Source organism: Aplidium turbinatum, chromosome 7, assembly GCF_918807975.1.
Source record: "Aplidium turbinatum chromosome 7, kaAplTurb1.1, whole genome shotgun sequence".
NCBI lineage: Eukaryota > Metazoa > Chordata > Ascidiacea > Aplousobranchia > Polyclinidae > Aplidium > Aplidium turbinatum.
Genome location: NC_137478.1, coordinates 21,344,675 through 21,359,382, shown reverse-complemented (window position 1 = coordinate 21,359,382; position 14,708 = coordinate 21,344,675). Strand labels below are relative to the sequence as shown.

At 36.9% G+C, this 14,708-nt stretch overlaps 1 protein-coding gene across 1 annotated transcript; it reads left to right on the top strand.

Annotated features, from left to right (window-relative positions):
- The first annotated feature begins 8,308 nt into the window (after positions 1-8,308).
- On the top strand, positions 8,309-9,905 carry LOC145773836 (uncharacterized). The gene is made up of 3 exons (XM_082584962.1): positions 8,309-8,438; positions 8,860-9,020; positions 9,653-9,905. Exons 1-3 carry the CDS (start codon positions 8,421-8,423, stop codon positions 9,903-9,905), a joined length of 432 nt encoding a protein of 143 aa, XP_082441088.1. The 5' UTR covers positions 8,309-8,420.
- The last annotated feature ends 4,803 nt before the right edge of the window (positions 9,906-14,708 follow it).

Sequence of the window (14,708 nt, the reverse complement as noted above, 5' to 3'; positions counted from 1 at the left end):
GTGCTAATTTACATCGGCTGGTAATATTGTCGTTTTTATGTCGATTCGATGTTGTCGGACATTGAATCGTTGTTAAAAAGGAGAACTAGGTTAGTTGACATCCAAGGGGAAAACATTTTTTGATCATATTTTGCAAAAATTATGCTTCTTTTAGTAATGTCCTTCACATCATTGAAATACTTACTTTATTACCTTGCCGTCATCGTCAACACAATCATGTCGAGCGTTGTTTTTCGTTGCTAAAAAGAATTCTAGGGGAATGGCGAACTTCTTTAAAATCAGCCACATTGGAGACACTCGTGCGAGTGTCGTTAGATGGTCCCGCAGTACTGGATTACAATCCCGATAAAGCAGTTATTGCGCGGTGCGACGATTCTATTGTAGGACGTCGCCCAGGCCCAGACTTCAACAACGCTAAGTGATCATTTTAATATTGTTGCAAGTTTAATTCTATTTACTTGTGCTATCGTTATTTTTATTTTGTATTTTGACCTCCAAGCACACAGATTTGGCCGCCGAGAAGGAGCTTCCGAAAAAAAACGAGTTTTAAGGCCTGTACTGTGTTGCAAAATTTTCTGCCGTAAATATTATTTTGAGGCAAAAATGAAAGATTATTATTAGGCTAAAAGCGAATAGCAGAACTTGTTATATTGCAAAATGTGCAGTTTCTTACATGACTTTAAAAGGGCACCATTGCCCCCCCTGCCCCTCCATCTGCAGAAAATTTGAGGGCAGGGGGGGCATCCGCCCCCCCCTGCCCCCCGCTTCCGGCGCCCCTGAATGCATGAAGGTGCAAGACGAGTTATACATTTTTCTTTTTGTTTGCTCTCTTCAGTTTATATCATAATTACACGAAATTTTCAGAGAATATGCCCATGGTCACTGTTTAATGACTGTATAAATATCCTGAGAATCAAACCTGTTTTTGCAAAGTTAGAGCTAATAACTGTCAGGGTTATTGACTTTTCACTTTTCATCACACACGAAACTTCACACAATTCAATTGGACTAAAAATCTTGATCCAAAGCCATAAAAACTAAAACTATTTATTTTAAAGTAGGAAAATGCAGCTCTGTATAACTTAATAGGTACTGCAACTCTTCTACGGTCAGAAGTAATCTTCTTAACATGCGCTTGAATTCCTGATTTATGACATATAGCTGGAGCACCATCCGTGCAAACTCCACACATCATTTCCCACTTAATATTATCTAGCCCGCAAAAAGCATCAATAATCTGGTAGCCTTCGGTCAACATCCTCTCCACGAGTTCTGATCACATTATTGTGAACGTAACACACGAATACAATAAGTTTGTGCACATGATGATTGGTTGTGGGAATCTTTATCTTCGGACTGAGTAAGCTTCTTTGAAAGCTTAATCCTGACAGTTTCGCACATTTTTAGAGGCTTCAAACCATTGACGTAGACCCAGTCACCAAGTTTGACAGATTGAAGTTTCCAATTGTTGAAGCGTTGTTGGTTGTGATCTATTCCATCCACTAGATGCCACTAAATAGAGAGCAATCTTTGAATGCGTTGCTCCATCGCACACCCCGGGATTAAAATTGACGATGCTTGATCTTGTGGTTTCTTTGCGAACAAAGCCAGGCGCTTAATCAACTGAGATATCGAGGCGGACAGTATGCCACTGAGCTATCAGGGCGAACAGTGAGCAGGAAGCATTTGTGGACTCGTCCAATTGCAGGACGAAAATCATAGCTGATTTCAACTGATCAATAACTGTAGCCTACCGTAGGCTACATGAAGTCCTCCGACGTGAACTCAATCTTTCATTGCACTGTGTTGTCTGAAAGAGGTAGTAAATCTTCTGCGTCTTTTCGAATCAATGTGCGCACGGTAGTATCAACTCTTCAGCAAGTGCGTGACTGGAACAAATTAATTCAACCGTTAACTGGCTGTGTAAGCAATAGGTTCACTTCGAAACACTGCATTAATCTGCAACGGAGGCATTGGCGTAGCCAGAAAATTTTTTTGGGGAGGGCCAAATATTTGATGAATTGAAGAGAACGACAAAATGTTTGATTTAAGACATCGCCACCTGATGTGCAGTGGCGCATCCTGGTGGGTTAAGCAAGGGAAACAATAAAGCTGGTGGGGGTTAGAGCGTGCCGAAGGCACGCGTATTCTAGGGGGTCCGGGGGCATGCTCCCCCGGAAAATGTTTGCAAAATTACACTTAAATAATGGATTATAACGCTTTCTGGAAACACTTTCAGGATAATATTTGTATGAAACTTATTAGCAGATAAACAGCTATTAACTTATTAAAGGTAGCTCTTATCTACACACAAGCGGGCAAAAACTGCGGCTAAAATTAGAGAACACAAAAAACTCAGCTACACAAAAACCCTACAAAGTAAGCGATTCTGAAATTGCTTTCACAGATTAGTTAAAAAAAGCGTAAATCGCGTAAACTTTGCGCGATTTACGATTTGCAAAATTTATTGGTGTCTTTCTGTGTGTCTAAAACAAGTCCTGGGTGGTGTTAATAGCCAGATGTCTTGGAAAACAATATAAATTTATACAAATTATATTATATTTTCAACAAAGGGTTCAACTTCGGAATCCCAACTTTAAAAATTTGGAGGGGCCATGGCCCCGTTCGCCCCCCTTGGCTACGCCTATGAACGGAGGTGGTTGCAATTGATACAAACCTACGTTTTAGGGATACAATAAAAAATATTTTTTTATAACCATCACTAAAGTACGTGTACTTTTTGTTGCTGACTAACTTCCTGAAACTGGAGTGGAAATTTGAAAAAATTGAGAGAAGATACATTTTTGGGGGGTCGTGACCAAGTGTCCCCCAGGATCCGCTCCTGGCTATGACCACGGGTGTAAAGAAAGAATAGTTAAAAAAATTCTCAGTGTGTAAAACAAAAATTGATGTTAACAGACTTTTTGTGCCGAAATAAATTTGGCTTTGCATCTCGAGAAGATGTGAGATTTTTCGATTTTGACGAAGGCTTTCAAGCATTATGTATCCTTAATTTCGCACACAAAAGGCAGTAAAGAGTCTCTTATGAAGTTTCCCAGTTGCGCCAGTTTTGCCTTGATTCAAACACAAAAGTTTGCAATTGAGGTTTCAGGAATCAATGTCACCCAGTAGCCCATGAAAAAACAAAGAAGATAGGTAGACAAACGAGTTCGGTTTTAAAAGTACTATCCTATTGACAGCAGTTTTATTTTGTTTTTTATGCATGTTGATGTAGAAATGTTTTTATCAAGCTGGTCGTTTTCACAGTCTGGCTTATCAATCAAAGTACTGTAGCCTATTACCGGTATATGGTACCGTACTATAGTAGCCTAATAATTTTATTTGATATTAAAACATGTGGGCTAGAACAATTGCATATAGCCTGGTTTAGTAGATAATTTGGTAAGTATATAAATTCATTACTTAAACTTCATCAAGTCAGCATAAACATGTTTTGGTGCTCTTGCACAAGACGCCCTGTTGGTCAACCGGAAAAAATGATGACGTCACACATATTGGAATAGACTATAATGAAAGAGGAAGAGCGGGGTGGAAATGCACTGAAACACACCGGAAAGAAATTGTCTCCCATTTATTGATTTGTTGTTCAATTTCAACAAATTTGCTATCGTAGGAAAGCACAAGCATAGATCTAACCAACTAAGTTAATACCAAGTCCCAAAATACTACTAGCTCTATCTAGTGGTCACCTAAACTTGACCATCAAAACTTCAACCAAAACTTCACCAAAACTTCATTTTAAATCATAAACAATCTAAATCAAATCCAATTAAAAGAACATGTTACTGTGTATTGAAGTACTAACTTTCATTTTTATATCTTATTTAATATGCGAGCAATCGTTGTTCGAAGACAGCCCCCCAACGAAGCTTTTGCCCAATGCATTTCAATGACGAATCGATCGTCTTTCAGTTCACGCCCTATGTGATCACGATAATTAATTGTCTCCCATTTATTCATTTCTTGCTCAATTTCAACAGATTTGCTATCGTTGAAAAGCAGAAGCATAGATCTAACCAACTAAGTTAATACCAAGTCCCAAAATACTTCTAGCTTCATCTAGTGGCCACCTAAACTTGACCAAATGCAAACCATCACCAAAACTTCATTTTAAATGATAAACAATCTAAATCAAATCCAATTAAAAGAACATGTCACTGTTTATTGAAGGGCTAACTTTCATTTTTATATCTTATTTAATATATGAGCAATCGTTGTTCGAAGACAGCCCCCCAACGAAGCTTTTTCCCAATGCATTTCAATGGCGAATCGATCGTCTTTCAGTTCACGCCCTGCGTGTTCACGATAATTAATTGTCTCCCATTTATTCATTTCTTGCTCAATTTCAACAGATTTGCTATCGTTGAAAAGCACAAGCATATATCTAACTAACTAAGTTAATATCAAGTCCCAAAATACTACTAGCTCCATCTAGTGGCCACCTAAACTTGACCAAATTCAAACCATTATCAAAAGTTTATTTGCAATGATAAAAACATTTAACGACAACCAATTAAAAGAACATATTACTGTTTATTGAAGTGTTAACTTTCATTTTTATATCTTATTTAATATGCGAGCAATCGTTGTTCGAAGACAGCCCCCCAACGAAGCTTTTGCCCAATGTATTTCAATGGCGAATCGATCGTCTTTCAGTTCACGCCCTGCGTGTTCACGATAATTAATTGTCTCCCATTTATTCATTTCTTGCTCAATTTCAACAGATTTGCTATCGTTGAAAAGCACAAGCATATATCTAACTAACTAAGTTAATATCAAGTCCCAAAATACTACTAGCTCCATCTAGTGGCCACCTAAACTTGACCAAATTCAAACCATTATCAAAAGTTTATTTGCAATGATAAAAACATTTAACGACAACCAATTAAAAGAACATATTACTGTTTATTGAAGTGTTAACTTTCATTTTTATATCTTATTTAATATGCGAGCAATCGTTGTTCGAAGACAGCCCCCCAACGAAGCTTTTGCCCAATGCATTTCAATGGCGAATCGATCGTCTTTCAGTTCACGCCCTGCGTGTTCACGATAATTAATTGTCTCCCATTTATTCATTTCTTGCTCAATTTCAACAGATTTGCTATCGTTGAAAAGCACAGGCATAGATCTAACCAACTAAGTTAATATCAAGTCCCAAAATACTACTAGCTCCATCTAGTGGCCACCTAAACTTGACCAAATGCAAACCATCACCAAAACTTCATTTTAAATGATAAACAATCTAAATCAAATCCAATTAAAAGAACATGTCACTGTTTATTGAAGGGCTAACCTTCATTTTTATATCTTATTTAATATATGAGCAATCGTTGTTCGAAGACAGCCCCCCAACGAAGCTTTTGCCCAATGCATTTCAATGGCGAATCGATCGTCTTTCAGTTCACGCCCTGCTTGTTCACGATAATTAATTGTCTCCCATTTATTCATTTCTTGCTCAATTTCAACAGATTTGCTATCGTTGAAAAGCACAAGTATAGATCTAACCAACTAAGTTAATATCAAATCCCAAAATAATACTAGCTCCATCTAGTGGCCACCTAAAGTTGACCAAATTCAAACCATTATCAAAAGTTTATTTGCAATGATAAAAGCATTTAACGACAACCAATTAAAAGAACATATTACTGTTTATTGAAGGGCTAACTTTCATTTTTATATCTTATTTAATATGCGAGCAATCGTTGTTCGAAGACAGCCCCCCAACGAAGCTTTTGCCCAATGCATTTCAATGGCGAATCGATCGTCTTTCAGTTCACGCCCTGCTTGTTCACGATAATTAATTGTCTCCCATTTATTCATTTCTTGCTCAATTTCAACAGATTTGCTATCGTTGAAAAGCACAAGTATAGATCTAACCAACTAAGTTAATATCAAATCCCAAAATATTACTAGCTCCATCTAGTGGCCACCTAAACTTGACCAAATTCAAACCATTATCAAAAGTTTATTTGCAATGATAAAAACATTTAACGACAACCAATTAAAAGAACATATTACTGTTTATTGAAGTGTTAACTTTCATTTTTATATCTTATTTAATATGCGAGCAATCGTTGTTCGAAGACAGCCCCCCAACGAAGCTTTTGCCCAATGCATTTCAATGGCGAATCGATCGTCTTTCAGTTCACGCCCTGCGTGTTCACGATAATTAATTGTCTCCCATTTATTCATTTCTTGCTCAATTTCAACAGATTTGCTATCGTTGAAAAGCACAGGCATAGATCTAACCAACTAAGTTAATATCAAGTCCCAAAATACTACTAGCTCCATCTAGTGGCCACCTAAACTTGACCAAATGCAAACCATCACCAAAACTTCATTTTAAATGATAAACAATCTAAATCAAATCCAATTAAAAGACCATGTCACTGCTTATTGAAGGGCTAACCTTCATTTTTATATCTTATTTAATATATGAGCAATCGTTGTTCGAAGACAGCCCCCCAACGAAGCTTTTTCCCAATGCATTTCAATGGCGAATCGATCGTCTTTCAGTTCACGCCCTGCTTGTTCACGATAATTAATTGTCTCCCATTTATTCATTTCTTGCTCAATTTCAACAGATTTGTTACCGTTGAAAAGCACAAGCATAGATCTAACCAACTAAGTTAATACCAAATCCCAAAATACTACTAGCTCCATCTAGTGGCCACCTAAACTTGAACTGTTACCAATGCAGCATTTTTCGTCGTAATATGCTTGAGCTTGGATTACAAAGCAAACAAAGCATTAATTATAATTGCTTAACCATGTACTTCTATACTACCTAGGTAGTCTAGAAGTACATGGCTTAAAGTCAAAATGTCTGACCCTTTCAATAATTTGGGCTGGCTACGCCACTGTCTCGACACTGACAATTTCCTCGCGATTGATCTGGGGCAGAATCATTAAAATCAGTCAGCTTCTCCACTTACAGTTCTCTCCAGGTTTTGCTTTTTTGCTGTCTACTGTAGGTTTGCTTTTTTGGGTGGGAAAATTGAGAGAATATCTAATTTTAAAAACACATTTTGATGGTAAAGAAACTTGCAATAGATTGAGTTTCGCTTTTAGCAGCATGATCGTTGTTAAAGATCGAACAAGGTAAATAGCTTGATTAATCTTTCTGTTGATATCACAGTTTTTCTTTTCATGTCACTTCAAAGACATCATGCAGCTTTCTTCCTAATATGACATCACAACCTACAAAAAAATTTTGAAACTTTAAATACTAAAGTTCGAGACTCTAATTATTCACTTGTGTTACTTGTTTGACGGCGCGATCATGGCTTTTCCCAATTTTAGTAATATAACGTATGACGAAATGCACGAAAGTGGAGTGTTTTTAAGCACTACCAGTGCAATTGCTTGGTTGAGGCAACATGGGTTACTTTCGACACGACGTACTTGTGGTAAGTGTGGAAGCGATATGGCGGAAGGAGTAAAGAGAAGCCTGGTGGATGGGAAACTTTGGCGGTGCAAAGAACAGGTAGTGCATGTTCAATTGATTTTAAAAATGGAATAAATTAGTTGGGCTGTTCGAAATGAAACGAAATCCTTCTAAAAGATGTTTTATTTCGAAACGAACCGAAACCAAGATAAATAATTTTCGGTGTAAACGATTTTTCGGCTATTTCAAATGAATGCTGCTGCAGAAGCTCGATATTCAATAGATTACATCAATAAAAATTTTTTTATTGTGGGTCATCATTTGCATGCAAGGCGTACTTTACCTCATCCTTGTATACTTCCTCTGGGATGGGGTATTTAACTTCATACAGTAGCCTACTTGAGTGATTAAATGTAGTGGTAAGAGGCATACTTTTGTTTAGGAAAACTGCATTGACCAAGTTTCGTTACCTGCGCAACTCCTCTACTAACTTTAAATATGCATCGATATCCAAGCTTGATATCATGTGATTGAACGAGTAAAAGGAGGAGACAACTTGACAAAAATATAAAACAAATTGCACTGCTTTAGGGTGGACGCATGACTAAGCTCCCCTTTGTCCTGGTACTGAGTAGGTCATGAAATTGTTTCAGCTCCAGATCACGTAACTTACTTACTGTGAATTGAGATTAATGGACTTACTTCTGTGGGCCTGTGGCTGCAGCCTCTTTACCTCTCGCCTTGATCCTGCCACAAGTTGTGATATCACATTTTTAAGGCGAATGTTTCAGTAAGCATTTGAAATTGTAACAATTTCATCAGCCGTTCCTACATATGTTTCCTGTAGACCTGCAGAACAACAACATCACTTCGGAAAGGCTCCTTCTTCGAAAAATCTCATTTGGATCTCAAAACGGGAATCAAATTAATTTTTCATTGGGCAAAAGACGCTTTACCGCAAAGAGGAATTCAGGAATACACGAAAGTTGGTCCTAGAACAATTGTGCAATAGATGGCGTTTCTACGCGAGGTTTGTCAGTTAATGTGGCTTTTACATGTTGTCCATTGCAAGGACGTGATCTCAATAGCAATAGTGTGTAAAGCAGCGTTTCTCAACCTGGGGGTCGCGAAGGTCATTTCACGGGGTTCGCAAAGATATTCATAAAATATTTTCGAAATCGCAAAGAATCTTGGAAAAGTGAAAAATCTTTGCAGCAATCACTTTAGTACACAGTAATGTAGCCTACCGTAGTCGATTGTTGCAGAAAAATTAAATCTTCGTGTTTCTTAATAGTTGCACTGAGGTCTCCAAGCAAAATATTCAAACACAAACGGTTTTGGAACAACAAATATTCGTGCTTGTACGAAAAGCATACTAGGCCTATGTGGTTTCAGGCCACACCATCACTATTGATGAACACGAATATTCGCCATTTGTTGATAACGTACAGATCTGTTCGGAAGATTTGTTGAGGAATCAGCATCAAATCGGTGGACCTGGCCACATCGTCGCTATCGATGAGTCCTTGGTGGCCAGACGAAAACGAGGAAATTCACAAGGGCGCCCAGTGCCACAGCAGTGGATCTTCGGTGGGATTGACACCACAACAAAGTAAGTTATATATTATGTGCATGTTTACGCACTACAACTAGGCCTACGCCCAGGGATGGAGGAACCACGTGGGCCTGGGCCCACCTACTTTATTTTCTGGGTGGGCCTGGCCCACCCACTTGTGAAAGCCAACTTTCTTTGAAAAGGTAGTGAAAACGGCAAACTAGAGAAGGAGTTCCAAAAAAAAGCTCTTTATTCATTTGATACATACTAATTTGATTACACACGCCAACAAAACGATTTTGGCCCAAAAGGTGAGAGTCATTTTAGAGTATTTCAGGGCTCCTGATTCCAAAAATGCACTTACTTTTTTCGAATTGTCAAAACTACCAGGAATTGAATTTCGAACCAAGGTTAAATTCTTCCGTAACAAGGATAAAATTCATTTCATTTTGTTTACACACACGGATGCCTTTGGGAAAATGACTTCATGTGGTTATGAAAGAACACGAGAATGCAAGCCCAAGTCATTTCATTACGGTTTCGTTACTTACCTTTGATCCATATTTAAGCCTAGGTTTATTCGGCTTAGCCTATGTGTTGTGAAAAAATTATTTGGCTAAGCATTGAACAAAACATAAGTATCCGCACCCACTGTATCGCTGGTTGTTGTTTCTTTTTAATATTTGCAGAAGTTTCTCCATCCAAATAGGAACAATTTTCTGGTTCCTGCACTTGGAGCTGACATCACTTGCTTCCTCAACCGAACTTTTCCAGTTGATGTCGACTGCGGGCCGAGTGACAAGAATTCTTCCACGACCTCACAAAAGATCAAAGTTCTACACCGCTCTAGAGCACACATCGCTTTCCTATTTATCAGTGTTTGTTACATTACTTGATTCGGACAAGCCATTACACCACCAATTAGGCTATTTGTGTGCCTGATCCTAATCCTTTCTATGACTTTAGCATTTTTTCAATATAAATGGGAGACAATTAATTATCGTGAACACGCAATGCGAATCCAAAAAGACGATCGATTCGTCATTGAAATGCATTGTGCAAAAGCTTCGTTGGGAGGCTGTCTTCGAACAACGATTGCTCATATATTCAATGAGGTATAAAAATAAAATTTAGCGCTTCAATAAACAGTAACATATTCTTTTAAATGGTTGTCGTTTAATGTTTTTATCATTGCAAATAAATTTCTGATAATGGTTTGAATTTGGTCAAGTTTAGGTGGCCACCAGATAGAGTTAGTAGTATTTTGGGACTTGGTATTAACTTAGTTGGTTAGATATATGCTTGTGCTTTTCAACGGTAGCAAATCTGTTGAAATTGAGCAAGAAATGAACAAATGGGAGACAATTAATTATCGTGAACAAGCAGGGCGTGAACTGAAAGACGATCGATTCGCCATTGAAATGCATTGGGCAAAAGCTTCGTTGGGGGGCTGTCTTCGAACAACGATTGCTCATATATTAAATAAGATATAAAAATGAAGGTTAGCCCTTCAATAAACAGTGACATGTTCTTTTAATTGGATTTGATTTAGATTGTTTATCATTTAAAATGAAGTTTTGGTGATGGTTTGCATTTGGTCAAGTTTAGGTGGCCACTAGATGGAGCTAGTAGTATTTTGGGACTTGATATTAACTTAGTTGGTTAGATCTATGCCTGTGCTTTTCAACGATAGCAAATCTGTTGAAATTGAGCAAGAAATGAATAAATGGGAGACAATTAATTATCGTGAACACGCAGGGCGTGAACTGAAAGACGATCGATTCGCCATTGAAATGCATTGGGCAAAAGCTTCGTTGGGGGGCTGTCTTCGAACAACGATTGCTCGCATATTAAATAAGATATAAAAATGAAAGTTAACACTTCAATAAACAGTAATATGTTCTTTTAATTGGTTGTCGTTAAATGTTTTTATCATTGCAAATAAACTTTTGATAATGGTTTGAATTTGGTCAAGTTTAGGTGGCCACTAGATGGAGCTAGTAGTATTTTGGGACTTGATATTAACTTAGTTAGTTAGATATATGCTTGTGCTTTTCAACGATAGCAAATCTGTTGAAATTGAGCAAGAAATGAATAAATGGGAGACAATTAATTATCGTGAACACGCAGGGCGTGAACTGAAAGACGATCGATTCGCCATTGAAATGCATTGGGCAAAAGCTTCGTTGGGGGGCTGTCTTCGAACAACGATTGCTCGCATATTAAATAAGATATAAAAATGAAAGTTAACACTTCAATAAACAGTAATATGTTCTTTTAATTGGTTGTCGTTAAATGTTTTTATCATTGCAAATAAACTTTTGATAATGGTTTGAATTTGGTCAAGTTTAGGTGGCCACTAGATGGAGCTAGTAGTATTTTGGGACTTGATATTAACTTAGTTAGTTAGATATATGCTTGTGCTTTTCAACGATAGCAAATCTGTTGAAATTGAGCAAGAAATGAACAAATGGGAGACAATTAATTATCGTGAACACGCAGGGCGTGAACTGAAAGACGATCGATTCGCCATTGAAATGCATTGGGAAAAAGCTTCGTTGGGGGGCTGTCTTCGAACAACGATTGCTCCTATATTAAATAAGATATAAAAATGAAGGTTAGCCCTTCAATAAACAGTGACATGTTCTTTTAATTGGATTTGATTTAGATTGTTTATCATTTAAAATGAAGTTTTGGTGATGGTTTGCATTTGGTCACGTTTAGGTGGCCACTAGATGGAGCTAGTAGTATTTTGGGACTTGATATTAACTTAGTTGGTTAGATCTATGCCTGTGCTTTTCAACGATAGCAAATCTGTTGCAATTGAGCAAGAAATGAATAAATGGGAGACAATTAATTATCGTGAACACGCAGGGCGTGAACTGAAAGACGATCGATTCGCCATTGAAATGCATTGGGCAAAAGCTTCGTTGGGGGGCTGTCTTCGAACAACGATTGCTCGCATATTGAATAAGATATAAAAATGAAAGTTAGCCCTTCAATAAACAGTAATATGTTCTTTTAATTGGTTGTCGTTAAAATGTTTTTATCATTGCAAATAAACTTTTGATAATGGTTTGAATTTGGTCAAGTTTAGGTGGCCACTAGATGAAGCTAGAAGTATTTTGGGACTTGGTATTAACTTAGTTGGTTAGATCTATGCTTCTGCTTTTCAACGATAGCAAATATGTTGAAATTGAGCAAGAAATGAATAAATGGGAGACAATTAATTATCGTGATCACATAGGGCGTGAACTGAAAGACGATCGATTCGTCATTGAAATGCATTGGGCAAAAGCTTCGTTGGGGGGCTGTCTTCGAACAACGATTGCTCGCATATTAAATAAGATATAAAAATGAAAGTTAGTACTTCAATACACAGTAACATGTTCTTTTAATTGGATTTGATTTAGATTGTTTATGATTTAAAATGAAGTTTTGGTGAAGTTTTGGTTGAAGTTTTGATGGTCAAGTTTAGGTGACCACTAGATAGAGCTAGTAGTATTTTGGGACTTGGTATTAACTTAGTTGGTTAGATCTATGCTTGTGCTTTCCTACGATAGCAAATTTGTTGAAATTGAACAACAAATCAATAAATGGGAGACAATTTCTTTCCGGTGTGTTTCAGTGCATTTCCACCCCGCTCTTCCTCTTTCATAATAGTCTATTCCAATATGTGTGACGTCATCATTTTTTCCGGTTGACCAACAGGGCGTCTTGTGCAAGTGCACCCATGTTTTGTGGTTTAAAGCAGTGGCGGGCGGTGATCATTTTTGGAGTGTTTACTTTTTTTCAGCAGGCTTTAAACACACTTAGGTTTGAAATTAGCTCAGTAGATATTTAGATATTATCAAACTAAACTGATATGACATGATATAAAAAGTCACTAAGCAAATTAAGCATGTGTTTAAAACTTCCTAAAAAATGTGAACACCCAAAAATAGGATCATTGTACACCACTAGTTTAAAGCCATCGTATTGTGATAGGTGGCCTGTTTTGAATGTTTGACATAGTGGAAAACTTAAACCTATCACACAACATTCATTTTTTGTTACGTTAGGCCTAATACTATTTAGGGTACAGCTACATATGTGCAGTATGTCAGCTTTTGATATTTTGTTTAGGTTGTGATATTGAGTGAGGATAGGAGTTATTTGGATGTGAGTTCAATGAATGACTACAAAGGCTGATTAGCCCATGCAGTGAATCTTAAAAAGGTAGAATTGTACCGAGCGTATGGTTGGTCTTATGGCCCAAAGGTTATAAGCAGGTTATTTTATGTATGATAGGTAGTATCAGTATCAATCTTAGATAGGCTACTCACAAAGAATCAGAAAAAAGATCCATATTTAACATACGGCAATAGAGATTAGAGAACTATACTATTGTATTACCATTTATGTCATCTGTAGTGGCTTTTATTGTCTTAATCAACAACAACTTCAAAACTGCTTGTAACATTTTTGTAAGTTTGGGAAAAGCAGTCAATGATATGTGGCGATAGCATATTTGGATCAGGTAATTGGTAAGAATGAAAAATAGTGGGTATGCAGTCAAGCAGATTATAGTCATGTGTACTTGAATGGAATTTTTCTTAAGTAACAATAACACTTTTCTGCATTTTTTGTATTGTATTTATGCCTACTTTTCATTTCTACTTTCAACTGTCTTTACAAGTTTTTAAATAAGTAAAATATAATAAATACAGGAAGACTGAGTATAATGCTAGAGTTTGTTATTTTACATTCAAAATAATAAAAAAACTGTGCAATTATTTTGAGAATTAGAACGGTAATTGAACTAAGGAAGTATGTTTAGTTTAATTGCTTTCTAAGCATGTGTTAAAGAGATGAGATGATTCAAATTAAAGAGATAAATCACAGATTAGCATTTAATTTGTAACCTCATTGCTGACCATGCTCAGTATAGAGAACACTGGTAATGCCTAGCTATAAGAACTCTGATGCAATGCTCAAATGGTGATAATTCAACATACAACACTGCTTAAAGCCAGTAGCATGTGACTGTGTTGTTGGCAGCAGACTTAAAGACATGCTTGGTGGAAACAAAGATTGGCTTTTTCCTTAATCTAAACATCTATCATAATCACTAGGCATAAGCTATCAACAAGTCAACATCACATAAAATTCTGTAATTTTAGTTGCTAACAGCCACATAACTTGCCAAATATATACATTGTTTGTTCAAAAATGAGTTTTGCTGTTTGAGTTAGTGTAGCTGACTGGCTGTTGTTTGAAGGCAAGGGAAAGTGTTTACATGTAACAATATGTTACTGAATGTTTAATTGATGCTTAAAGTGTATTGTGCTTGATCTGATACAGACTTGGCAATCATGGTCTTCCAAATTTGTCTGCCATTTGACAACCATATAAAATCGGTAGTTTTAATTGTTATGTTTGTGGACCATTGGTTCAAGCTGTTTAAAGTTAATCTTCGCTGACGTATGCTTCTTTTTCCTTGTATCATGCCCAATACGTTGTATTAATTTTTCCAAATCTCCATGTCTGTGAATATGCCCTTAAAACTCCATCTGGCGCCTTTTAACTGTTGTCATTAATCTCTAATCTGTTTTGACCAATTCGAGAACTTTCATTACTTTTTTTTTCCGCGAGATCTTCAACATTATTCTGAGAAACCACATCTGAAGGTGATCTTCAGTAAAAAATCGACGCCAATGGGTATAGTCGAGTACATTATAATATAACTTAAACCCTGAATCAATT